Source organism: Mustela lutreola, chromosome X (genome assembly GCF_030435805.1).
Source record: "Mustela lutreola isolate mMusLut2 chromosome X, mMusLut2.pri, whole genome shotgun sequence".
Classification (NCBI taxonomy): Eukaryota; Metazoa; Chordata; class Mammalia; order Carnivora; family Mustelidae; genus Mustela; species Mustela lutreola.
The window spans coordinates 46,136,562-46,164,115 of NC_081308.1; the positions used below are offsets into that span (position 1 = coordinate 46,136,562).

Consider the following 27,554-nt stretch of genomic DNA (forward strand, 5'->3'; position numbering starts at 1 on the left):
TCAATTTTTGCTGCTTCATTATTAGTGCATGTAAATGCAACAGATTTCTGGACATCGATTTTGCATTCCACGACTTTAGTGAATTCAGTAGTTACTTGGTGGAGTCTTTTACGGTTTTCTCTATATAGTATCATGTCATCTGCAAATAGTGAAAGTTTTACTTATTCCTTAGCAATTTGGCTGCCTTTTATTTTTTTATGTTGTTTAATGGCTGTGGCTCAGACTTCCAGTACTATGTTGAATAAAGGTGGTGAGAGTGGACATCCTTGTCTTGTTCCTGATCTTAGGGGAAAAACACTTAGATTTTCATCATTGAGTATGACGTTGGCTATGGATTTTTCATATAAAGCCTTTACTATGTTGAGATATGTTCCCTTTAGACCACCTTTGCAGAGGGTTTTCTTCATGAGTGGCTGCTGTACTTTGTCAAATGCTTTTTCTGCATCTATTGAAATGATCATATAGTTCTTATCCTTTCTTTTAATAATGTGGTTGTATCATGTTAATTGATTTGTGAATATTGAAACACCATTGCCTTCTGGGAATAAATCCCATTTGATCTTGGTGAATGATTTTTTTAATGTATATTTGGATTGGGTTTACTAATATTTTGTTGAGGATTTTTGCAACTATACTCATGAGAGATATTGGCCTGTGGTTCTCTTCTTTTGTGGTGTCCTTATCCAGTTTTGGTAACAGGATGATACTGGCCTCAGAGAATGAATTTAGAAGCTTTCTTTCCTCTTCTATTTTTGGGAACAATTTGAGAAGAATAGGTGTTAATTCTTCTTTTGTAGAATTTGCCTGTGAAACCCTCTGGCCCTGGACTTTTACTTTTGGGGAGCTTTTTTGATTGGTAGAGTCAAACTTTTCAATATAGATGCACTTATCAGCAATCCTGGATGTACCGTGTTAGTGGAAGCAGCTAGGAGCATTTGTAAGGTTTGTTCTATTGATTGACTGAAACCTGTACTCAATAGCAGTCTGTGTTAAATGAGGTTAAGATGCCAGATATACAATGTCGAGGGAGGAATCACTAAATGCCAGGTGTAATCCATTTAACTCACCCTCTGGCCACGTGGACAGTCCTTTCACAAGGGCTTTGAGAAATACATTATGAGGTGTGGCAGAGACTAGCTAGGTGGTCGTTAAGCCTGTTTCCTCTTCCTTTTCGGGACAAATTCAGACTACATTTTCCAATGTTCCTGGCAGTTGTGTATGACCTAATCAAGGAACTTCCATTTGCCCAGCTGGATTTCAGACTTGCTATAGACCAGAGACTCCTTTGTGTCTCCCACTTTCCCCCTTTTCGAACTGGAATGTCTGTAGTGGTTATCCTGCGCCTGTTCCACCTTTGCATGGTGGGTGTGTTGGGGACAGGTGACTTGTAAGTTTGACAGATCTACAGGCCGAGAAAAATAGTACTTAAGGAGCCATACTTCAGGAATACACCCAAGGGGCCACGTTCACACCTGGTCCTGATTTAGATGAGATTGTGGACTTGGAGGTGATGCCTAAATGGAGTGGGAATGGGTAAATGTATTCTGCAAGTGGAAGGGATATAAATCATTAATTAACTAGTCAGTTGCCAAGATGGCACCAATGATCTTCACCTCCTGGTATTTACGCCCTTTTGTTATCCCCTTCCCTCGAGTGTGACCTGAACCTTGTGACTTACTCCTACTGAGGAGAATATTGCGAAAGTGGTGGGATGTCACTTCAGAGATTGGGTCAAGAAGACTGACTTCCATCTTGCACTCATTCAATTCTCTCTCTCTCTCTCTCTCTCTCGGTCTCATCTCACTTGACTGGTCTGGTGAAGCAAGTGGCCATGTTATGAGCTGCCCTGTGGAGAAGCCCACATGACAAGGAACTTAGGACAACCAACAGCCAGTGAGGAACTGAGGCCCTAGGCCAACAACCCTCAAGGAATTGAATTCTGCCCACACTCGTGTGAGTGAGCTTGGAAGCAGATCCTTCCCCAGTTATGTGTTGAGATGACTGTAGCCTTACCTAACACCTTGACTGCAGCCTGTGAGACCCCAAAGTTGAAACCCAGCTAAGTCGTGCCCAGATTCCTGACCTACAGGACTTAGGAGATAAATATGTTTTTAAGCCCCTAAGTTTTTGGAGTAATTAATTACTCAACAGTAATGAATACAGGCATGTATAGGTTATGCACAAGTTCTGCAATATAGACTTCTACCCACCAAGGCCAATCTGGTTGTAGCATTGCTGAGTTCCCACCTGCCAGTGGCAGAGATCATTAATGAGCCCCCGCTATGAAATATTCTCTGGGTGAAGGCTAATTACTTCGGTCCCCTTCCATCATGCCTTACAGAGCTGTAGGTTCAGACTTGGTGCAAATCCCAGCTCTGCCAAGCTGATATGCCTAGACCAGGCCTATTTTTTGAGAGGTCTGCTTCCCACATGTCCAACAGGAACTTTGTGAAATGTCTCCCATAATCTCTGTCTGTCAAATGAAATGAATAAAATAAAAAAATAAAAAAAAAAAAAAGAAGAACTGCTCCCTTCCCTTTCCTAAGAGTGCCCCAGGGGCAGAGGACCTATCTGCCTTGATATCCCTCTTCTCCCATCACCACAATTTCAGGACTTCTGAGAAGCATGATCAGTGTCTGCTTCTTCAGACCCCCCCCCCGGTGACCATGGACCTGGGCCCCAGACCTCGCTTTCATAGGTTAACACCTTTACCAATGAGATTTATGTAGTGCAAAGGGAATAGAGTTCATATGCAGTGGGGCTCCAAATGCTGCTCCTGTCCTCCCTCCTTCTGAGCCCTGACTATGCAGGACCCTGACTAGAAGTAGGGACAGAGGATTTGGGTCTGGGCCTTGCCTTCCCTCCAGGAGCTCCCAGAATGGTGGGAGAAACAGACCCATTAATCCTAGAGTGTTTCAGACACCATGCAATGCACCGTGGAAACACTAGCAGGAGGGAAGCTGTCAGTTGGGCTCCAGAGAACGAGTTGGGGGTGGGACCTCGGTGGAGGTGCTCTCTTCCCATCCTTGCCACCTGCAGACTCAGGAGCCATCCTGAGCGACGTGGTAACCTCTGGGAGGATGCAGCTGCAGCAGCAAGGAGGTGTCTCTATAGAAAACGACTTCTAGGTGAAGATAGCCTTTTTTTTTTTTTTTTTTTTTTAAATTATGCTGTGTTAGTCACCATACAGTGCTTCATTAGGTTTTTTTTTTTTTTTTTTTTTTAAGATTTTATTTATTTGACAGAGTACAAGTAGGCAGAGCAGCAGGCAGAGAGAGAGGGAGAAGCAGGCTCTCCACCGAGCAGGGAGCCCAGTGCGGGTCTCGATCCCAGTACCCTGGGATCATGACCCGAGCCGAAGGCAGACGCTTAACTGACTGAGCCACCTAGGCGCCCCTAGTTATTGATGTGCTGTTACATGAGTAATTGTAACACCCAGTGCTCCATGCAATCTGTGCCCTCCTTAATACCCATCACCGGGCTCACTCCTCCCTTCAGCCCTCTCCCCTCTAAAACTCTGTTTCTCGGAGTCCACAGTCTCTCACGGTTCATCTCCCCCACTGATTTCCCCCCTTCATTTTTCCCTTCCTTCTCCTTATGTCCTCCATGCTATTCCTTATGTTCCTCAAATTAGTGAAACCATATGATAATTGACTTTTCTCTGCTTGACTTATTTCACTCAGTATAATTTCCTCCTGTCCTGTCCATGTTGATGCAAAAGGGGTATTCATCCTTTCTGATGGCTGAGTGATTTTCCATTGTATATATGGACCACATCTTTATCCATTCGTCTGTTGAAGTGCAATCCTGCTCCTTCCACAGTCTGGCTCTTGTGGACATGGTTGCAATTAACATTGGAGTGCATGTGCCCCTTCTTTTCACTTCTGTATCTTTGGGGTATATACCCAGTAGTGCAATTGCTGGGTCATAGGGTAGCCCAATTTTACCTTTTTAAGGAACCCCCCCCACACACACACTTTTTTCCAAAGTGGCTGTACCACCTTGCATTCCCACCAACAGGGTGGGTAAGAGGGTTCCCCTTTCTCCACAATCTCTCCGGTTGTTTCTTGCTTTGTCGATTTTTGGCATTCTAACTGGCATAAGGTGGTATCCCAATGTGGTTTTTATGTTTATTTCCCTAATGGCTAATGATGTTGGACATTTTCTCATGTGTCTTTTAGTCATTTGTATGTCTTCTTTGGAGAAGTGTCTGTTCAGGTCTTCTGCCCACTTTCTGACTTACTTTTTTGGGTGTTGAGTTTGCGTTCTTTATAGATCTTGGGTATCAGCCCTTTCTCTCTTCTTTAGGGTTCCTCTTTCTCCCCATCCCCCACTCATCTGCTCTCCCTGCCACCCCCCCACCCTGCCCCACTCACTGCCAGTCACTCCTCCTTTTCTAGGTGAGTACCTGGGAAGGGGGACATTTGTGCCACCAGAGCAAACTCTCTGGAAGAGGCCATGTTTGACCAGTCTTACAGGATCAGAGCTAGGGCCTCTCTTGCAGAACTCACAGGACGCACATCCACTGTGAGGAATGGGGCAGGACTGTGCCAAGATGGAAAAGGTTGTCTGCAAACTGCTGAGGGCTGGGCCATAGCCTGGAGGACCCCAGCCTAGGCCCAGCAGTTTGCTGGCCTGGGAGCTGCTGGAGGTCACAGGTGCCCCTTTTCCTCTCCTGTTGGTCTGCTTCCAAGGGGCAGACTGCCTTGAGTGGGAATGGTAGTGAAGTGCTGAGCCTAAGCCCCCTCCCGTCTGTCATAGCTCGCAAGCCCGTCTCTTCTAAGATGTCTCTTCCAACCCTCCTTTCATGATCAATTCTGAATAGGTGCACAGACATAAGGCCAGCCTTTTCCCCTCGATGGAGGGCTGGGGTTGAACTGGGTCCAACAGCTGGGTGTCCACTGGCTTCTGCTTCCCCTTAACTTGTATAGCCCAGGCCTTCTGACCAGAAGACTAGAGGCAGGGCTAAGCCAGTCCCTCCCACCAATCAAAGCTACCAGAAGAGGGTGGGCTTTCTCACTAGGTTCTTATCAACTGGAAATCTCGTAAGGGGGAGAAATGGAACCAAATGAACCCACTGAGAGATCACCCACGATGAGAAAGGGTGGACTAGTGACAGTCCCTGATCTCATCCAACACCCTCATTTTCATGACTCTGGGGGTGCTGGGTGGCTCAGTTGGTTGAGCATCCAACTCTTGGTTTCAGATCAGGTCACGCTCAGGGTCGTTAGATCAGGCCCCAGGTTGAGCTCTGCACTCAGTAAGGAGTCGGCTTGAGACTCTCTCCCTCTGTCCCTTTCTCCCGCTCACACACACACTCATTCTCTCTCTAAATAAATGAAATCTGAAAAGCAAAACAAAATTCTGGGGCCCAGAAAGGGGTGGGGGGACTCTGTCCAATATAAAGGAACCATTCATATCTACATTTAAAAGCAAACTCAGCTTGAAACCATCACGCTAAGTGAAAGAACACAGTCACAAAGGATCACAAATTGTATGATTCCATTTATATAAAATGTCCAAAATAGGCAAATCCATATAGATTAGTAGTAGCCTGGGGTTGAAGGGCCAGGGGGGTGGGGGCTGGGGGCTGGGGGGACAGGGGTAATGCCTAAGGAGTGTGGTTTCATTTTGGAATGATGAAAAAACATTCTAAAATATTTTGCAGTGACAGTTGCACAACTAGAATATACTAAAAGCCACTGAATTGTATACTTTAAGTGGGTAAACTGTACGATGTATAAATTATATCACAATAAAGCTGTAAAAGTGAACTTGGGCTGCAAATGACCACACATCTGAGCTTTAGTCTCCATTCACAGGGACAGAAGAAACCCTTTAGGGTAAAGAAAAGTCAGGGAAGCATCCCTGAACATGGCATATGGGTTGGACAGGAAAGCATTCCAGAAAGAATGAGATTATAAATATAACCTTGATCTTAAGGGCAATAAAGCATCATGGATGGTTTTAAGCAGTAACAGTGACATGATCAGATCTGTACTTTAGAAACATTGCTCTAAATCACTGGATTTTACATTTAAAACAGGTAAACTTTACGATGTATAAATTATATCTCAATAAAGCCAAAACCAAAAATGCCTCTGGGGGGCTTGAGGAAGATGGACTGGAGGGTGTAAGGTTGGAGGGGACTGTGGCAGAAGTTTAGGTGAGAGGTGTCAGGCCCACCTGTTGGGAGATGGGGAAAACTGGTCTGGGGATGGGGTAGGAGGGAGACTCAGGATGTCTTGCCCACAGGTAAGGAGAACCCGGTAGAACTTGTTTTCAGAACCCAGAGCTCCCAGACTTCAGCCCTAGTGCTCCCGCCAGCACTGCAGCTGCTCCGCTGACAGGTGATGGAGGCACTGTTCTCCCCCTTCAAAGAGAAATGCACTTCAGAAACATATTTCAAAAAAATGTTGCTAAGGGTTTTATTTCTAACAAGAGGAAAATAATAAAATAAAATTAAAATAGGCTTCAGTTGGAACCAAGTTTCTTGTTTTGCTTTTTTTTTTTTTTTTTGGAACAAATTAATTACACACCAACAATCTTCTTTTATTACAACATGAACCCAGGAGGAGGAAAGGAGACAGGGTAGGACAGGGAGAGAAGGTCAAGGTGATTGTGAGGACAAGCACCAAAAGCTTTCTTCAAATAACAGGGAGCCAGCTCAGCTCCCAACCAAATTCATTTAAAATAAAAACTGTGAGCACAGCTATGTGAAGTTTCCTCCTCCTGGGTAGAACAGTCAGGGGAAGCGGGGAGGGAAGGAGAGGAGAGGGAAGGGGAGAGAAAGTGGGTGGGGTGGGGAGGCAGGAAAGGGGAAGGAGGAGAAAGAGTGAGAGGGAGAGGGAGGTGAGGTTAGTGTAGCATGGCCTGGCCAGGGCCAGAACTGGGGAGTGAAGGGAGAGGAGTTTCCCCCAGTTTGCATACGCACTGGCCTTGTCTCTGGAATGGTACTGGCCCAGCCCCAGCCACCCCCCTGCCCACCTGCCCATCCATCTATCTGCCTCAGGTGTCTGGGAATGCTGGTTAGAGGCTACCAGGGAGGGGGACTCCAGGGGCCGGCCCCCAGGAGCTGAGGTCTGAACAATACCTTGGAGTCAGAATATAAAAGTCAAGGGACTCAGGGGTGGGCTTGGGGGGGGGGGGGTTGGCCATCCCCCCTTCTTGCCCACCTCCCAAGAAGCAGGCTTGATGGTCAGAAAGAGGATCCTTGAGGCCAAGGGGGGGTCTTTGTTGGGGGTCTGTGCTAGGCTCAGCCACTGTCACAACTGTTGCTGAGGTGGCTGCTGTGGGCAGGGCACATGCAGCCGAGGAGTCAGAGTAGAGAAAGGGGCCGAGGGGCCTGAAGTGGCCCCTAGTGCCGGCTCCAAGCCATTCTGGTTCTCCTGGGTGCTGGGGCTGCCAGTGGTGGGCAGGGGTTGGGGGGGGCCCTCACCCCCAGTCTCCTCCTCCAGCTCCTCCTCCTCCTGGGCCTCCTCGGCCTCTGGCCCTGAGCTCCGTACCCTCTTTGGCTCTAGCTCCTCTCGGGCTGGGTCATCGCCCTCCCCACCCCGATCCACCTTCCGCCGTCGCCGCCTCTCCAATGCCCGGCCCCGTGCCCGGCTCCCATGGCGCTCTGCCTTCTCCAGCTGTGTATCAGACAGGCAGAAAGAGGCGCGGGCCAGTGGTCAGGCCGGGGATCTCTGCCTCCTTGGCCTGACCTCCTGGCCCTGTCCACGATCCCTGTCCTCACCTCCAGAAGCGTGCGGATCCGCTCTACATCTGGAGGCTGCCCAGCCCGCAGTAGCTGCCAGATGCTGTGGTTTTCATCCAGGGTCACCTCAAGCAGGTCCCCTTCTAACATGAGCTCCTCCAGAGGGGCCCGGGTTGCTTCAGGCAGCTCTAATGCAGGGCCAGTCAACTGTGGCAACAGTGAGGACAGCAGCTCCAGGTCTGGTGGGTTGCAGGGACAGGCTGGGTTAGAGGCTGCTCCTGGTTGTATCCCCACCACCACCACCACCACCACAGAGCTGAGGGTCACTGGGGATATGCAAAAAAACAGCCTACCCACACCTAGACCTACCTCTCTTACCTGAGCCCTCCCCAGGGGCTACCTTCTCAGGACTGGTCACATTGTCTCCGTTCTCCAGCAAGCCCGGGACCTGCCAAGGAGAGCAAGGATGGATGGTGGTAATTGGGAGAACGAGGTCCTATTCCCCACCGAACCCAGATTTGGGAAGCTGCGCCTCCTGGAGGAGGAGAGCAGACAAAGACTGCGGCAGGGAGCAGTCTGGGGATCTGGACAGCATGTAGAATGGGGCAGGGAGGCCAGGCCAAGAGAGATCAAAGTCAGAGAACAGAGACAGGGCTGGAGCCTACACGGGGGCAGGGGCTAGGAGATAGGAATGTGAGGGCAAGAGCTGGGTCGGGCAGCTCACCTTGGGCATATCCTTGCCACTGCCTTCTCTGAGAGGGTCAGAGGCAGGGGCTGAAGGGTAGGTAGGGGGCTCCTCAGGCTTGGGTTCAGCCTGCAGCCGCTGGCGAAGCTCAGCCAGCCGTCCCAACAGAGCAGTCACATCCTCAGAGGCCAAAGCCTGCCTGGCGCGGCCTTGCCAGCTGATGGCCCTCTCTGTGAGACACTGTAGGGCCTCGCCCTCAGGCAGTCGCACAGGCAGTCTCTGCAGGGCCACCAGCAGTGCCAGGATGGTCTCCAGGCGCGGGCGCCGTGAGCGCATGCACAGCGGACACAAGAATTTGGTGTCCCACTCCCACCAGGCCAGCAGTGGGGAGGTGGTGAGACTGGGCCTTGGGGAGCTGAGGAGGCGGGGTACCGACACACATCGCCCATGGAACCAGTCCTGGCACAGGTCACACTGCAGAGCTCCCACCCCAGCTGGCACCTGCCCACACACACAGACAGAGGTTGCAGAGGAAGCCGTGGCCGATGACGCCAGTGGACTGGGCTTGGCGGAGTTGGTGCGACGCAGCTGCAGGATACCCTCCTTCTCCTTCTGTTCCCCCTCCTTGAAGGCCACGATCTGGCATGCCCAGGACAGCAGGAGAAGAGATCAGCAGCCTATCCCCCCTGCTCTGACACCATTAACATCCTACTCCCAAACTAGGAGAAGCAAGGCCCAGGGAGCAAGCAGTCTGCCCAGAGTTGCTCCCCTCAGACACTTATCACTGCCAGGCTCTCCTCTCACTGTGGGCCCCAGCTCCTTACCACAGAGCCTGGGTCCCTGAGGTCCTGTGCAGACAGTCCCAGCAGCTCTGTGTCAGATTTGTACAAGCCCAGCTCCTTCTCCATCCATCGGCTGCGCTTGGTGCTGTCGGAGCCGGCGTCTGCACACGGGCAGAGCACCTAAGGCAGGCAGACAGGGTGCAGATGAGTAGGCTTCCCCTACCTCCCACTCCCAGTACCTCCCGACCCAACATCCTCCTCTGAGCCATCTCACAACAGCAGGACTGGAGGCAGGAGAGGCTGGGGATCAGGGTCCAGGCCTCACCTCCAGCAGTGTGTAGCAAGAATTCTTCTTGAGGAAGGTCTTGGAGGCCTTCTCCCTCCAGGAGTGCGCTGTCAGTACCTGCAGCTCTAGCTGTCTCAGCTCCTCCAACCCCACGGGTAGGTCCCGGCCCACAGCCACCAGGCCCTCTAAGTCATCCAAGCAGGGGTAGTGGTCACCATTCTGGGACAGGGACAAAAGAAAGTTCAAGTCAACTTGCTATCATCTACCGAAGTTTCTCTGTGCCCGGTCCTGAGCTGGGAAGAGGCACTAGACTTGCAGTCTTCGGGCAGAACAGAAGAGGGATCATGCTAAGGGAAGCACCCCTACAACTCCCGCACCCACTGGGTCAGCCTGCAGATAATCCAGTGAGTCCCCATGACCATCACACTCATCACTGTTGTGGTCTGCCCCTTACACCCTCCCCTGCCTCTACCATTCTGACCCTTTCTGCAACTTCTCCACCCTCAGGCTGGCCTTGTGAGCCCGCATCACATGGCTTACCACCAAGCATTTTCCCTCCTCTCAATGTACTGTGCCTGCTTCTCAAGGCAACCCAACCCAGCACAACCCAACATATGCCAGCTCTCCTGGCTGGACTGAAGCTCTAGGGTGGAGGGCCAGGGGGCAACAAGGTCCTTACCTGGATCTCGTCCACATCGGCAATCCAGGCCCGGGCCTTAGCGAGAGCCTCCTTGAGAGCCTGGATGTTGGGCAGGTGAACAGGGATGTTTTCTGCTTCGTGGATTATGGCCTCAAGCGTGGCTGGTGGATGCTTCTGCCTAAAGACAGGGGGAAATAGAGGCCTCAGTCTCGAGTGACCTGCCTAACAAGCAGCCTGGCCTGACCACCGGATGTATCAGCAGGGGCCCCTGGAACTGCCACTTAGGCCTGCTTGCTAGCTAGTACTCTGCCTACAGGGGTCTGCCAGTCCTGCCCGTTCCAGACCGCACGCACCCACCCAACTTCCACCATAGCCTCTACTTGTCTGCCAGTCTGCCAGCCTGTTCGCACTGCGTACACGACTGGTGATATTCATCTGGTGTTGTAGTCTGTCAGGTTGCCCCGTGTGTGGCTTTTCCTGACATCTGTCCATCTGCCTGTTAGTTCTTTTGCTCCTGTGCGTGTGCCCACATTAGCCTGTGGAGCTAGTCCTCTATGCATCTCTGTATCTGTCCATCTCTGCCTCCTCATAAGCCTATTTCTGCCTTTAGGTATACATGGAGATTAAAAAAAAAAAAAAAAAAAAAAAGCTAGGGAACAAAAAAAGGGAAGAAAGTCAATACACCAACACCAGAGACCAGAGTCTGGTACTTAAGGCCACCTATGGGAATCACTGTTGGCTTTTCCACTAAACTGTGAAGGTTGGGGCATAGGTGGAAGGGTGGTTAACCTACCTGGCCTCCAGGCAGAGGTGGGCTTTCTCCTCCCAGCGTTCAGCAATGGTCAGCAGCTCCTGCAGCTCAGCCCGGGCCTTATCGACAGCAGGGCTAGGGGCCACGCTAGCACCCGCGACCAACAGTCCACGCATGACAGCCAGGGTGCCCCTTCGGGCTGAAGGGGCCAATGTGCGTTTCACCTCATCCAGCCATCGCGCCTGTTCCACCTGCCGCTGGAGCTGCTGGGCCTCAGGAACCTCCACCCCCAGCTGCTGCCCCCTCTCCAACAGGGACTGCAGGAGCCCTGGACTGGAGGGCAATGAGGCCAGGGCCTCACGGACCTCAGCCTGGTAGGCCTCCACCTGTTCCAGAATACCCTACCAGGATACAGAGGAAGAACAAACTCCTCAGCTGGGCCCATCAGAGGTCCTACCACCAAATACCTTGCCCCACCTACCTACTTACCCTCCAGTATTTGGGAAGAGAGCCTAACATGGACTGTGCTCTCCTCTGCCATGCCCTAAGGTTCCCTTCCCGTTAGAATACCGTGGGGGAACTTGTTAAAACACAGATTCCTGGGCCCCACCTCTAGAGAGTCTTAATAGAGTTTGGTCAGAAGTCTATGCTTTAAATTCCCAGAGCATTCTGATGTATACACCAGGAGACCCTCTGCCCTAAAGACACTCTGCTATGCGTGGCCTCCTCACAAACCCCTACGCTCACACTGGTGTCTACTGCCCTTTGTCCCACCTCTCCTCTCCCTTCCTCAACTTGACTCAGCTTTCCAGGCCCACAAACAACCTTGTTCCTTTCTCCTCTTACATCTCTACCTCTTGATTCCACATCCCATACTTACATCACCTGCCCCTTATGCCTTCCTTGTCTCCCAGCTCCCGTTACTCTCACAGGGGCATCCTGTCTTGCCCTAACATTTAACATTTAAGGAAGACAAGAGTGGCCTGCTGCTCAGGTCTCCCAATCCCCCTGAACCCTCATCAGCACTCTGAGTGCACTCCTCCTCACCTTGACATCCCCAATCTGGTGCATGGCACAAGGCAGGTTGTTCATCTGGTCCAGAAAGGCCCGGAGCTCAGCCAGGGTCATCTGTAGACCAGCCGCCCTGTGGGGCCTATGGAGTTTCACATGTGGGGTTTCAGGTCCAAACCCAGTCCCCTCCCTCCATCTCTGTGCTCAGACTCAATGCTTTTCCTCATACCTGCCCACCTTGATCTTTCCTACTCCACAGTGCCCATCAATTGTCCAGATTGGGGGGGGGGGTGTGTAAGAAACCAACACATTCATATGATGAAAGCAAAGAATGAGAAGAGGGGAATACAGGATATATTGGGTGGGGGGTAGCTTAGAAATTAAATGACGGTAACAGAAGCTGGACTTTTCAACTCATCCTCTACTCTGAACTCTCTGATCAGGCTGATGCTTCTCTTCTTGTCCCTAAGCTTTCCACAACTCCTCTTTGCCCACAAAATCCCTAAGCCTGCTGGAAATCTCCAGGTACTGATAAAAAGAACCTTTTCTAGCTTTTTTAGCACTCTTCTCTATTCTAGTTGCCTGATCTCCTTGCCCTCCCAATACCTCTTAGGCCACCTTGCACCACTGTACTTGTCAGCTTCCTGCTGACGTCATCTGCCTAGTGGCACTCAGAGTCCACTTCCCCTAGATGCTGGCTCCTCAGCAGGCAGAATCTGAGCCTGCCACTTCCCACTGCCATACCCAGCTTCTTGGCCGCTGACGAGTCCCAGAGCCCGGGACACGCAAGCTTCTGCCTCGCTCAGGCAGTTCTTCAGTCGCTGCAATAGCTCACTGTTCGGGAACCTCCGTTCACGGGCCTCGGACTCTAGCGCCCTCAGCTCTTCAAGGCCTGGAGAGAGAATGAAAGCAGCAAGGAGTAGGCAGTATTGAGTAATAGCCAAGGAAGGGGGTGGGGGAGTACAGAAGAAAAGGGAAGAGAACTTGCCTGTGGAGTCCCTCCGTCCCCCCATCACTCACTGCGCTTCCGCCCATCCTCCACCTCCAGGGCCACTCGAACTTTGTTGGCCCAGGTGTCAAAGGACTCAGCCCGAACCTTCAGCTTATGCAGCATGGCAGGGAGCTCATCCAAGGTGTATCGATACCTGGAAGAAGATGGCAGGGAAGCACACGTCTGGCCCAGCTCCGCAGCCCCCTGCTCAGACCACTTCCCTCAGTAGGTCCCCTGCTCACCGCAGGTACTGCCGGCTACTGGAGCACTTGCAGAGGTCATTGATGTGGGAAAGGCAGACAAGGCCGTCTGGGCAGTCATAGCAGGCCAGGGCTGATAGGAAGCACGTGGTCTTGCACTTGATGCACTGGCGCTCATCATCTGGGAGCAGCTCAAAAGCCTCTCGCTCAGCTTCCGTGATGCCCTGGGGGCATTCAACCCATGCGCATTATATTGAACCAGAACAGGGCTGCAGATAGGCCCTATCTCTACCACGATGGAGCCCCACTTTAGTCAGACTCCAATCTGTGCTGAGAGTTCTGGAGAGCAAACTCCACAGAATATACTGCCTCTGTGAAGTTCAAGCTCTTGAAACGGGGAAATCAGATGAACCAGGGCAAGATCAGTGTGGGCTGAGAGGAAAAAAAAAAATCAGGCACGATTCAGATCAACAGAAAAGGCCTGTAGGGTGAGAGAAGATGTGGAAAGTGGTGGGCCAAGGCACCAGAGAGGTGGCACTGTGTGGGAGTGGCCAAGGGAAAGGCTGTGAACAAGGCTGTGCTGGCTTGTAGTCACTCAGCACCCACTGTGTTCCAGGCACCGCGGTGGCAGCTTGGCAGGCAGGACACACTGCAAAGCACATATAGAACTCACAGAAATAAAATTCTGTGCTTGTGTCCAGTGTTTAAAGATACTGTTTTTTTTTTTTTCAACAACACGGCTTCCAAACCTATGCCAATGACTTCATCTGTTACTCAGATGAAGAAAAAGAATCCTATTCCAAAAATGGAGGAAAAGACAGCTATACTGAAGTAACTGAAAGACAATATGAAGGTGGGTCAAAAACCACCAAGGAAAGCGATGCTCTGGCACAGGCATGATTTGCCTGGGATCTCTCTCCAGGCCTTGAAGAGCTGATATTTAGTGCTCATATTTAGGGATTTTTAAAGGGAAATTCTTGACTAACAGTTTTTGTTTTATACTGACTATAACACCTAACCTCTGCATTAGATAGGAGTCTGTTGTACATTACAAATCCCACTCTGCCACTTACTAGCTGTGTGACATGGAGTAAATTAAATTTATACCTCTCTAGGTTTCTATTTCCCCATCTTATAAAATGGGAGATAATGGCACCATCTTCATTGTGTTGTCATGAAGATTAACAAAGGTACAGCAACTAAGAACTTAGAAAAGTATCGTAACATTTAGAATAAGTGGAATCACCAAAGACCCATAACAGCCAAAACAATCTTGAGAAAGAAGAATAAAGCTGGAGGTATCATGCTTTCTGATTTCAAACTACACTACAAAGCTGTAAAAATTAAAATAGTATGGGACTTGCATAAAAAATGACACAGACCAGTGGAACAGAATTAAGCCCCAGAAATAAACCCTTGCATATACAGTCAGCTAACACTTGGTAAGAGAGCCAAAAATACTCAACAAGGAAAGGATAGTCTTTTCAATAAGTGGCACTGAGAAAACTGAGTAACAATGAGCAGAAGAACAAATGTGGGTCCTTATACCACTCACGAAAATGAACTTGAAATTGATTAAAGATTTAAACATGATACCTAAAACTGCAAAGCTCCTAAAAGAAAACATAGTGGTAAAGTTCCTTGACATTGGTTGGCAATGACTTCTTGGATAGGATATCTAAAGCACAAGCAACAAAAGCAGAAATAAGTGGGACTACATTAAGCTATAAAGCATCTGCACAGCAAAAGAAATCATCAACAAAATGAAAAGGAAACCTATGGAATGGGAGAACTATTTGTAAACCATCTTTTTGATAAAGAGATATATAAGGAACTCATCCAACGTCAATAGCAAAAAACGCCCACAAACAATCTGATCAAAAATAGGCAGAGAACGTCAACAGACATTTTCCGAAGAGATACAAATGGCCAAGAAGTACATGAAAAGATGCTCAATGTGACAATCATTATCATCAGGGAAATGCAAATCAAAGTATCACCTTACACTTGTCAGAATGGCTATTACTAAAAAGACAAGAGATAATAACTGTTAGCAAGGGATATGAAGCAAAAGGAACCCTCATGCACTGTTGGTGGGAATGTAAATTGATAATACTACCTGGAAAACATGATGGAGGTTCCTCAAAAAAATTCGAAACAGAACTACCCTATAATCTAGCAATCTTACTTCTGGATATATATCCAAAGGAAATGAAATCAGAATCTCAAAAGAGGTACTTGCACTCCCATGGTCACTGCAGCATTTTTCACAACAGCCAAGATACAGAAACAACCTAAAAGTCCATCAGTGGATGAACAGATCAAGAAGACACAGTATAGACATACAACGGACTATTATCCAGCCATGAGAAAGGAGGAAATACTACCAATTTTAACAACGTGGATGGACCCTGAGAGCATTATACTAAGTAAGTCAGACACAGAAAGACAAAAGACTATAAAATGTCACTTATATGTGGAATCTAAAAAAGCCAAACTCACAGAAACAAGAGTAGCATGGTAGTTTTCAAGGGCTGGGGAGTGTGGGAAATGAAGAGATGTTGGTCAAGGCCATATTCCAGTTAGAAGTTCGGGGAAACCAAATATTTACTATTATTAGCTCTAATTTTCATATTAAGGATACCTATTTCATAGGCCTATCCCATTTTACTAAGGAGGAAACTAAGTCTCAGAGAGAGGGTCTGTAACCTGCTCAAAATAAGAATCTGACTACAGTGTATTTTGACTTTAAAGCCAGAGAATGCTCTAAGTTCAGATGCAGCCTCTAGGCATTTTTGGATCAGATTCCTCTGAGAACTGGATGTGAGCTAGGAGCACTCTCCCTATAAAATTATTCAAATACACACACACACACACACACACACACACACCCCTCTTTTACAGATTTTTAAGACTGTGAGGGGTGGGTCCAGAACCCTTCTCTAAAGTAAGAGCCAAGTATAAATACTTCTCAATGTCAGGATGAGAATACCTAGTCTTCCCACCTTGCTTTGACTCCCTTCTTATAGTCTGGAACAACCCCAGGGTCATTTAATAACAGTATTGAAGAGAGAGAGAAAATGATGCCTGGGAAAGCCCAGGGGGTTACCAACTAACAACATAAACTTCCAACATTACCACAGTTGAAGTTCTCCTTATAGCCCATACTCACGGGAAAGTTATAAAAGAGCTTTAAAATAAGAAAGTGTTACCCTAAATGGGCATCAAGGGGTCCCTCAGGACCAGCATTCCTTTGTAATACTAAAGAGGACTCTTACCAAGTTACTTCCTAATTGGGCAAGTGTGCGGCTTTAGGAAGGCAGCTGAACTATACGAGTAGCAGTCCCACTCAACTATAAACACAACTGACCACACGCTTATGAGAGAATAAAGGAGGACTACCTTAAAAAAATAAAATACGGGCGCCTGGGTGGCTCAGTGAGTTAAAGCCTCTGCCTTCGGGTCAGGTCATGATCCCAGGGTCCTGGGACTGAGCCCCGCATCAGGCTCTCTGCTCGGCAGGGAGCCTGCTTCCTCCTCTCTCTCTGCCTGCTTCTCTGCCTACCTGTGATCTCTTGTCAAATAAATAAATAAAAAAAGTAAAGGAGGACTGCCTTGTATTTGGAAGTATCACCCCAGTATGAACTACTAAATCATCTGAATGTAATATAACGGGCACTTCCTAAGAAATGTTCCATATTTCAATCATTTTCTTCATGTATTAATATTACCAATAATAGCAGCTATTAAAATGCAAGGCCAATTAGTAAATGCATTGACATAAATCACCTTCCTCAAGCTTTATAATTCCCTTGCAAGTTAGGTATTTATTCTCATTTTACAGAGTGGGAAAGTGAGACTATCAGAGGTTAAATAACCTGAAATTAAGCCACCCAGCTAAATCAGCAGTTATAGTTTCATATGCCAGCCTGTCCTGTTGGGTTAATTAAACAATGACAAATAGCAGTGACAACAGCACTTGCTATGTGTCAATTACTTAATAAACATAATCTTTAATCTATCAACTGTCCCAAAAGACAAACATCATAATCCCCATTTTTCAGAGGTGGATACTGACAGTGAAGTAAATTAACTTGCTCATAGCTGTTGATAAATGACAGAGCAGAGAATGGAATGTGATTTTTTTTTTTTTAAAGATTTTACTTATTTGAGAGAGAGAGCGTGAGCCAGAAAGAGCACAAGCAGGGGGAGGAACAGAGGGAAAGAGACGAGCACACTCCCTGCTGAGCAGGGAATGCAATGTGGGACTTGATCCCAGCCTGGGATCATGACCTGGGCTCAAGTCAGACCCTTAACCAGCTGAGCCACCCAGGAGCCCTGGAATGTGATTTCCAATCCAGATGGATCCAGTTTTTTTTACTATACCCCAAGAATAGAAGCTACGTCTACTTTTTCCTTCCCCCACTTTTACCAGGATAGCATGCCTAATTCAGGGCCCTCTTCTTCCACCCTACCTTCTCAAGCAGGGCCTTTCGTAGACGCCGTTCCTCCTGCACCATGATGAACATTTCCTTATGCACAGCTGCTGCCAGGTTCAGGTCCAGCTTCTCTGGGCAGGCGGCCATCTTACAGATGAGCTCCTCATGGGAGAAGACGCAGTATCTTCGGAGCCGGCGATAGTGCTCAATGCACTGGCGCCCAGCTGGCAACTGTGGACAGATTCAAGGCTGAGTGTGGCCAAGTCTGAAGGCTGTGGTGCCTCAGCTTCTCCACAAGCCTCCTGCTTTTCCCTGCCAGCCCACCACACCCCCGACTCACCCAGTCAGCAGTGCAGAAGTTGACAGCCTCTGCAAAGTTGTAGCCTTGGTTGAAGCCACTGTGGTAAGCACGAGGGAAGGTAATGACGAATTCTCCTGCACACTGGTTTGTGCGGACAACCTGAGGAAGAAGAAGGCCAAGGTCTCTGAGATAGGTTTTCCAGAGTCAGGAGAAACTTGATTTAAGAGCAGGATCCTTAAGGAAACAAAGGAGAGAGGAGAGCCTGAAGGAACAGTGTGACAACAGATTCTCAGTTCCTCCAAAAAGAAAGGACCACTGGCCTCGGCTCTCAAAGTTGAGATTTATGTTGCCAGCAACAGGAAGATTTGAGTCAAAAGTAGGAAATGTACATACCAAAACATCTCAACTTTTCTACTTTTATATAAAATTTAAAATACCACTTTTCATTAAGCTGGCAATGGCTTTTTCATTAATAATTACTTTTATCAGTCACATAGACAGTTCTAAGAGCCAAATGGTCCCTGCCATTCTCCACTCCCCAGAGCCAATCACTTTTACCTCTTCTGATTATTCTGGCATTTACCTTAACAGCCCAAATAACCTGCCTCTAGACTTTAAAGATAACCTTCTATAATTTCTCAGTTTGCATAGTTTTCTGTACATGTCTTAGCAATTTAATCCCAACCTTTAAGACAAGTGTCCAACCCTGCTCTTGCCTGTCAGTTTTCACCTTTCTGCAGCAGAGCCCTATGATCTGTTCCAACCTGAACCAGCTGTCTTCCCCAGACCGTCCCTCTCCCGTGATGATCTCTCCTGCTCCCTAGAACCCAGGTCTTCCTCTTTCTTGGTGTTTACTCTTTGGCTATACTTGAGCACATTCTCCAATAGCTTCCCAGGAAGTGGTATAAAGAACTTTTTTTTTTTTTTTTCAATTGTCTCTACTCTTGTACTTCATAATTTGACCATGTAGAATTCTAAACTGAAAACCATTTTGAAGGCATGGTGCTAGTCTTCTAGATTCTGGTGCTGCTTTTGAAAAGTCTTAAGCCATTCTGGTTTCTAATGCTTTGAATTAAAAATTCACCAGCTACACCCTGGTGTGCATCTATTTTCATTCATGTACTAGATAGGCCCTTTGACTCTGAAAACTCAGTCTTTTGGTTCAGGGAAATTTTCTTAAATAATTTCATTAATAATTTCTTTGTTTTCATCTATTCTCTTTTCAGAACTCATTATTTGCACATTGAACCTTCTGAGCAAAATCTCCTTTCAACTTTACCACTTTCCCATCTTTATTTTTTATTCTATTTTCTGAGGGATTTCCTTAAATATTTATCTTCTAAACTTTTTTCTTCCCCTTTTACTATCACAGTTTTAATTTCCAAGAGCTCTTTTTTGTTCTCAGAATGTTTTCAAATAGTATCCTGTTCTTTCTTCAGTTGGCACTATATACTATCTCTGAAGAGCTTCATGAGGTTTCTTTCCCTTTTTGAAGTTTATTTCTCTGCCTGCCTAACACCTGTTTATCCAAGTTGCTTTGTTTGATTGTTCTAGTTTCCTCAGCTGTAAATCTGTGACTGTCAACTTTAAGAGTTAGAAATGGAAAAGCTGAATGGAAGTTCCGAGTATACTGGTGAAGTGTGTCAACTGTGAGCTTCACTGTAAGGTAATCTGGAAGTGCCACTGGGTTTTTCTTTTTGGGCCACTCATATTCTCCAGAGAAAACTCTCTCATTTTTGGCCTGAAGGAAGATCTGTCTGCCAGTGTTCTAAGAGCCAAGTGGAAGAAGACAGCTGGGAACCTTGGCATCCACTACATACACAATGATGAATCCTACTTTTGTCACTATTACCTCCACCCTCAACTGTACCTAGAAGACCTCAGTCCAGAGATCTTTTATTGTAATCTCTTCAAAAGTAAAGTCTTTTTCTTTAGTGTGGGATGGTCACACTTCCAGCTGCCCAGTGTGGAAGGGGACCTCATAGCTTCCTATATAGACATGAACCAATCCTTATTTTCATCTATCTTTCTTCCCAGAATGCCTGGTGTCACTGACTACTGAATCTTTAGAGGATTTCTGAGGTATAAATCAGGTTGGTTGGTTCTCAGATGTCTCAATACTGGCCTAAGACTCAGTTACCTCATTTATTTTCTAGCTTCAAGAATTTTATCACTGTATCCTCTCGTTTTCTCCATTTTATTCATTTTTTAAACCTTAAAATAACAAACAAACGAACAAAAAACCCCAAAAAACCTCGTGCCATTTGAGCAGAGTTTCAGAAAGGAATGGAAGCAGCCACATGCATGTTTAATTTGCAGTCTATAGGAGGAATCCCACAAAGGTTTTTAGGATGAACATTTGGTGCTGATGAATACACAGTGAAATAGGTATACTGCTGGTAATCGTACCAGTAACTTCTACTCTCTGGAAAACCAAATTGTTGATACAGATCAAGAACCTAAAATGTTTATACCCTTCAACCCAACAATTCCTCTGTGAGGATTCTAGATTACTATGGAGAGAATTAACATCCTCACAATACTGAATCTGCCCATTCATGAATACATCTCCACATTTATTCAGGTCATACATCAGTTCCCACCTCCAATACATTTTCTTCTTTGCAAATCTATCCCTACTTAGGGGCAGGCAACACCAGCATTTCTGCTCGGATTATTGAACTGGTTCCCATTACTAAGCACTACAATGATCTTCCAAAAAACGCAAATCTGACCAGCAAGCCCATGGCTGAGAACCCCTTACTTGAAACCCCATGTCCACATGATGTAGCCAAGGCTCCAAGGCTCCAACAGGCAAACTTTTATCTTCCCTCAAGGATCACCACTTCTACAGATGCTTTCCTGACCCCCTGGTTTCTAATGACCCAGTCTGTTGTCCTTTTGAAGAACCTGTAACATTTACTCACCTTTATTCTCCACTCAACTGCACATACCCAAAGGCAGGGACCAGTTTATTTGTCTTCAAGGTGTTGGCCAGAGGCTTTGTACACAGAGGGGGAGTTGTAGCAATACTTGCTGAACTATCTAGACCCAGTTAATTTTATAGATGCGAAAGCTGAGTCTCAGAGAAGCTTTAAGCAGCAGAGCCAGAAATAGAATTTAAGGCTCCTAACTCTTCCACCCTCACTTTGGCCATGTCCCTTTACTATTTCCTATGCAGTTATCTAAAAAGGCTCTCCTTACATTCTGCAGTCATTAAAAATGACCCAATGTCCATCGAGTGGTGAATGGATAAACAAAATGTGGTACTTCCATAAAATGTAGTATTCAATCATAAATTTAGGAACAAAGTTCTGACACATGCTACAACATGGATGAACCTCGAAAACATATGCGAACTGAAGTAAGTTTGATGCGAAAGACTACATATTATCCTGTGTATGTGAACTGTCTAGAAAAGGAAAATCTCTAGAGACAGAAGGCAGATGAGTGGTTGCCTGGGACTAGGGTTTGGAATGGAGACTGACTACAAAAGGGCACAAAGGATCTTTCTGGGGTGACAAATGTTCTAAAACTGGATTGTGGTGATGGTAGCACAACTCTATAAATTCAATGAACTATGTGCACTTAAAATGGGTGAATTTTATGGTATGTAAATTATATTGCAATAAAGTTGCAGTGTTGTTTCTTTTTTTAAAGACGGTTATAGAGTTCACAGTAAGGAAGCAAAAATCATTCTAGACCAGCATGATCCAATAGAAATATAACGCCAGCCATATATATATTTTAAATACTCTAGTAGCCACATTAAAAAAGTAGAAACAGGTGAAACTAACTTCAATGTATTTTAATATATCTACAATATTACCATTTCAATGTGTAAATGGTATATAAAAGTACTAATAGATATTTTCATACTAAGCCTTGACATCCAACATGTGTTTTATACTTTCAGCACACTTCAGACGAGATTAGCCATGTTTCAAGTGCTCAGCAGCCACATGTGGCTAGTGGCTACCAAATTGGACAGTGCTGTTCTAGATCATTTAGACTTAAAAAGAAATGACAATATCCATACACTGATTATTGTTATGTCAAAATTCATGTAGAAAAATAACAGAAACATAATGAAGTATGGAGGAAATAGGGATGACCACTCTAAATTTCCATTTTCTGGAAAGGGAACAGATTTCTTTTATAATGAAAATCATACTTACTCTATATAGCTATAAAAAGAAATGGCTGCCTTCCACCCTAGGGGAAGTGGGAAGGGAGTGGACTAAAGATAGCTCCTTGGGGAGCTTCAGCTGGCCCAACTACAGCCTGCCAGCATGAGAATATGAAAATCAAATGCCTTGGATTGAAGGGATACTGCCAAGTCCAGAGAGCCTGGAGCTGGTGGGAACCACCTACAGGAGGGGCAAGGCCGGGGGTGGGGGTGGGGGGTGAAGCAGCAGCTGGCCAGAAAAGCTGGTGAGCCATGAGCAGGACAAATGCTGTGGAGGTGGAAGCAAAGAGCACATGTTTAAAAAATCTGTATTAAAGTTTTCTTAAAAAGAGGAAGAATTAAACAGCTATATATCTGAGCTGCCTAAATCCTTAAGGATCCTCTTCCACTCTTGTAATTTTTCTTGACACTGTAGGCAAGGACTACGGCTGTGCTGTGGGTCAGGAAGAAAGGAATGTGAGGAAAACTCAGACCCAACACCTACTTATGAAGAGCATAAGTGGAAGGGCCCTTGATCACCTCTACGTCTCGAGTCCAGTCGTTCTTAAATGGAGTGAGGCAGTGAGGGAAAAGGATACCCTAGCCCCCACTGCCTCCAGTAGAGGAAGGCTGCCTGAACTGCTGTGGGATACACTTCCTCTAATTCCCTAGATCCCTCAATGATGGGTTAAGTATCACTAAAGTATACAATAAAAAATACTGTAGGGTATGTAGTATATCAAAACAAGTTGAAGACAAGAAGAAGTGTGGTTGAGAACTACTGACCTAGTCCAAAGCTCTACTGTACAGATGACTGGGGATCTCAAGGAGATATTAATTCAGTATGTAGTGACTGCCTGCCATATTGTGTCCATTAGACTAAATGACAGGGCAGCCAAGGTGGTAGCGGCGGGGGGACACGTGGGGAGGGGAGTTGAAGGAAGTGGGGAGGAGGAGCAGCACACAATAAGACTCAAAACACAGGTGGAGGATGTACTAACTACTGTTCCTAAAGAACTGATCAGGCTGTCTTAAGATCCACACCAGAAAACTGGCTGATCAGCTAATGCCAGAAATTCCCTTATAGGCAAGCCAGACTGTATGGCAACGAAACATTTTATGGAGTGGGAGAGGAGTCCACAGAGGAGGAGAATAGGTTCAGTCTAGGACTCTGGGTTCAACTTTATTTATTTATTTTTATTTATTTAAAGATTTTATTTATTTGACAGAGGGAGACACAGTGAGAGAGGGAATACAAGCATGGGGAGAGGGAGAAGCAGGCTTCCTGCTGAGCTAGGAACCTGATGTGGGGCTTGATCCCAGGGTCCTGGGATTATGACCTGAGCCAAAGGCAGATGCTTAACGACTGCACCACCCAGGCACCCCTCAACTTTTAAAATTTTAAATGTTGATGGATATTAGCACTTTTTAAAAAGAGATTATGTACCTCCTCCAACTTGAAATATGACATACAACTATGTAAGTGTATAACATGTTGACTTGATACACTTACATACTGCAGAAGAATTACTACCATAGAACTTACCATCTGTTACATAAGTAAAAAACCTACCCATCGCTCCCAGAAGGGCTACTATATAGAACAAGTCAGACTGGGCTAATTACCCATTATTCCTTCTCACCCTCTTTCATAACAGTATGAATTTGCAACTGGTACATTACCATCCAGGGTAAGAATCACATTTTCCAGTCTTCTCTGCAGCTGGATGTGGCCTTGTGACTAACAGGAGATGAATGGAAACGATGTAGGTCTTTAAAAATAAGGAGACTTGTCTTGCCCTGTCCTTCTCCCATTTCCCTCTTCCACTGGGTAGAATACAGACATGAAAAGAAGCCATCCTGAGGTGTCACCCTCAAATGCATGGCCTAGTGGGCTCACCATCACATTGCGTATCTAACCACTATTAGAGTCTCTATTACAGTTGTCAAAATAAAATGGAACAGGAATGAGAAAGAGGCAGGAATAGATTCCACATGATGACCACCATGACAATGACCATGACCACCACAACCACCGGCACAAAGGACATGCTACATCATTCCTACCCTTTGTCCCTATTTCCTGAGCACTCACCGGCACACCATGGGACATGAGGGTGTTGGGATTCATGAGGGTGACAAGTTGGTGCAGGAGGTCAGGCTGGCTATCAAAGAGTTCAGGTGTCAACTTCTTCATCACCTCTTCCAAATGTTCTGCCGCAAGGGAGGGTACCCCATACCAGGTCTTCGGCTCACCCCTGGCCACGTGGAAAGGGGACATACAGAGTGGTCACACATGTGGTCCTGAGGGAGCCTACCCTGCCTCCCTGGCTTCCCAGGGCCCCGCTCACCAATGGAGGTAGTTAATGGAGTAACTCCAGTGATCCTCAATATGCCAGCAAAAGGCTGAGAACACCATGCCCACATACAGCCAGGGCACCTTCATGCCAGAAATATCCGCATTGATATGGCACAGTACAGACTGCTCCAACACTGGCATCACATTCAGGTTCCAACCACTGGTGGCATACTCCTGTCAGGTTGGGTATTTGTGGAAAGGGGATGAAGGTTATGTTAAGAAGCTGAGATCTTTAGCCCAGGGAACCTTAATTTTGAGGTCCCAGACCTTTCACACATCTGAGAAATATTACAGATGTTCTCCACCTCCTACCCACCCCCACCCACCAAATGCATACACACAAAATTCCAATTCCCTTCAATTTTAGGGAGTTTTACAGATATACTCAACTCACCAAAATACCTGCAAGCTATAAGCCCTGCTCTGGACCAAAATGCCCCCTTCTCTGGAGGTAGGCCTGGACCCTCATTTTTTCCTGCACATACAATACTAGTCTACTTCTTATGAATAAACCAGGCTCCCTGGCAAGTATTTCATACACCTACTCATTTAACGCTTAACAACAAATTTGTAAGGTAGATACTAACCCTACCCTACAAAGAAATAGCCAATCTCGTGGCTAGAGATGCCATGCCAGATACCAGACCGTGTTTTTTTTACATATACCATCTTATCTAAATCTCAGAGCAGCTGTGGGAAGAGGGCATAATTACCCCAACCCAATAGAGATACTAAATGACCTGCCAAAGTGCACACAGCTGACATATAGCCACGAATCATCCACTCACCTCCTCCTCGGGGGTTAGGTGCCGCTTACTGTCACTGACAGGGAAACCACTGCCAAATTCTTTAGAATGGATGTCAGCCCCATATTCAACAGTCACATCTTCCTCAATGCTGTTCACCAGCCGCCAGAACTCCTTCTCCACGAGTTCTGTAGGCACCATCTGAGGAACAGGGGTAGCAGATGACCGTGGCCCATCACATCCTGGCTCCAGTGACCCAGAAGAGCTAAGCCCATTAGGCACCAACACCTACGACCCTAGCCCTGATGCTACCCCAGCCCTCCATCACCTACGTGCACGGGCATGTTGAAGTAATCAGCTTTAAAGGAGTCAGCCATCTCGCCAAAGCTCTGCAGAGTGTATTCCCGGGTAGCCTGCTCAAAGCCAAAGGCTTCAGGGGGCCGCTTACACTCCTGAAACCCAAAGGAGAACAAATCACCAAGACAGAGGGCACAGAGGTGGAGAATCCTTAAAAACAAAGCTGGAATATGGGGAAGCGGGGAGGAAGAACAGCCCAAGGTCTGCACTCAAGGCCCTGGAAGCAGGCCTCACTATAGCTCCACCTTTTTCTCCCAGCGCTTCAGCTTAATTAGTCTTTTCATTCCCCACATGCACTGCTGCCATTCTTTTGCTCTTCTCTTCCTTTAGGACTTTACTATCAAAACCGTGACCTCTGACTTAAATATGCTATGCTATGCTCTTCTGCCACTGTTGTTTCCTCTTGAGCTAAAACAGGGAGTTTACACTGCCTACGGAATGTTTTCTTATGCCCCAAAAAGTTTAAAATGCCTAAGGAAGTTTTCTTATGCCCAGACTGCAACTACAAGCCTGGGGAAATGGCACTGAATATTCTAATAGCTCAGAGAATGGTAGTCAAAGGCATCAGCTTCTACACTGTTAAATCCTACACTATTCCTGTTCTTTAGATGGTCTCGGAAGGCAGAATGTGAGACTACACTGAGGTTCATGGTTTTAGAGGAGAGCTTTATGTATCCCAGAGTTAGACAGACTCACTCATGTCTGAATAAAATCAATGTCGATCTGGTTCACTGGCCCTCAACCACTTACAGAGAGCCAAGTACAGCTGACAGCCTTCACTGTCTATCATACTGTTAGTGTCCACACTCCTCCCTGAAGGGATTTCCACCACTTCCAAGGCCATTATGCACCACCCTGATCTCTTTCCTCAGCCGTGTGTGTGTGTGTGTGTGTGTGCATTCATGTGCACACAGCTGGTCTCTAGGACCACAGATGAGTCCCTAACATAAGACAAGAGACCATCAACATCTGTTCTCCAGAGAAATGCAAATGAGCACCAGAATTTGGATGAAGGAGGGAAGGAAGCTCATGAATCGGACCTGGCAGACTTACGGAGCCTCTTATCCCTCGCTGTTGTTGCAACTTCAGATGCTCTCCCGACTGCCCCTCTTGCCCTAAGTATGTCCTCCCAAAATACCCCTGCTCCAACATGCCCCATCCCCAAGGTTACAAGGTCTGCCCACTCTTCTAGTTAAAGCCTGCACCACTGCAAACTTAATCAAATAATCAAAACAAAAGGAAAACAAAGTATTATACTCGTATGATAGTCCCCCCCCAAGAAAAACGAATCACTACCCATGAATAAATGCAATGATAGACAAAAATAATTATAAAATAGCAAATGAAAATACACAGTAAAAGCCTAAACTGGTTAAAGATTGTTATATATATGCAACAACAAAAAGATGAGAGGAAAATACACCAGACTATTAACAACAGTTGTCTCTAGGTGATGAAATGATAGGTGATTTGTCTCTTTTCCAAGCTTTCTAAATAAAACAAAGAATAAAAAACTTGGAAATCAAAAGAACGATTTTTCTCCCTATTCCAATCCTCCAAATCTCATTCCTGACACCTTCCCTGATTACTACCCTTAATCATTTTCCTCTCCTCTGAACTTCTATGCCTCAGAATTTCTAACACATAATTTAGCATCTGACTACACGTCGGCATACAATCTGTTCAATAATGACTCTCACCTCCCCAGGTAATCTGGGGTCTCCCAGGGGACATAAATAAAGGCTATGTCTCCTATTCTTTCTCCCTAAACTCTGCCTAGCCTAGCCCCACTCCAGGGACCCAAAACATAAACCAGGCTGAGCTGTCAGTAAGGCCTCATGGAGGCAGGCAAGAATATCCTCTGAGGTAGCCATGAACTAGGGCTGGGAAGGGCTTACCGCCATGACACACTTCGGGCACCGCCAGACACCCTTGGGAATCTCAGGCAAAGGAGGCAGCAGGCAGAAGATGTGGTAGTTATCATCACAGCCATCACACAGCAGAAGCTTGTCATCTTCATCCCCTCGGGAACACATCCGGCACACATATGACTCGATCTGCCAGGAAAAGGAGGCAACAGTTCATCAACTGAAGCTCTGTCCAGCCTTCAAACTGTCCTCCAAGCAGTACCCTAGTCCACAG

General features: G+C 46.7%; 1 protein-coding gene across 5 annotated transcripts in view; it reads right to left on the bottom strand.

Moving 5' to 3' along the window:
• Nucleotides 1-5,485: 5,485 nt before the first annotated feature.
• The window catches only part of KDM5C (lysine demethylase 5C), a 32,176-nt gene continuing 10,107 nt past the window's right edge, over nt 5,486-27,554 (bottom strand). For 2 of the 5 annotated variants that reach the window (XM_059158393.1, XM_059158392.1), the window contains exons 8-26: nt 27,311-27,469; nt 25,388-25,507; nt 25,098-25,256; nt 24,302-24,483; nt 24,046-24,208; nt 17,822-17,941; nt 17,518-17,712; nt 13,085-13,266; nt 12,872-12,996; nt 12,596-12,743; nt 11,888-11,993; nt 10,883-11,241; nt 10,129-10,267; nt 9,489-9,668; nt 9,206-9,343; nt 8,421-9,020; nt 8,066-8,144; nt 7,736-7,935; nt 6,404-7,631 (exon numbers count right to left, since the gene is read on the bottom strand). In XM_059158393.1, the coding sequence (XP_059014376.1) occupies nt 7,266-7,631; nt 7,736-7,935; nt 8,066-8,144; nt 8,421-9,020; nt 9,206-9,343; nt 9,489-9,668; nt 10,129-10,267; nt 10,883-11,241; nt 11,888-11,993; nt 12,596-12,743; nt 12,872-12,996; nt 13,085-13,266; nt 17,518-17,712; nt 17,822-17,941; nt 24,046-24,208; nt 24,302-24,483; nt 25,098-25,256; nt 25,388-25,507; nt 27,311-27,469 (3,720 nt within the window). In that variant the 3' untranslated portion in view covers nt 6,404-7,265. Of the gene's footprint in view, nt 6,374-6,403; nt 7,632-7,735; nt 7,936-8,065; nt 8,145-8,420; nt 9,021-9,205; nt 9,344-9,488; nt 9,669-10,128; nt 10,268-10,882; nt 11,242-11,887; nt 11,994-12,595; nt 12,744-12,871; nt 12,997-13,084; nt 13,267-17,517; nt 17,713-17,821; nt 17,942-24,045; nt 24,209-24,301; nt 24,484-25,097; nt 25,257-25,387; nt 25,508-27,310; nt 27,470-27,554 lie in introns of those variants that run through there. The other 3 variants (XM_059158395.1, XM_059158394.1, XM_059158396.1) reach the window with 2 other exon arrangements.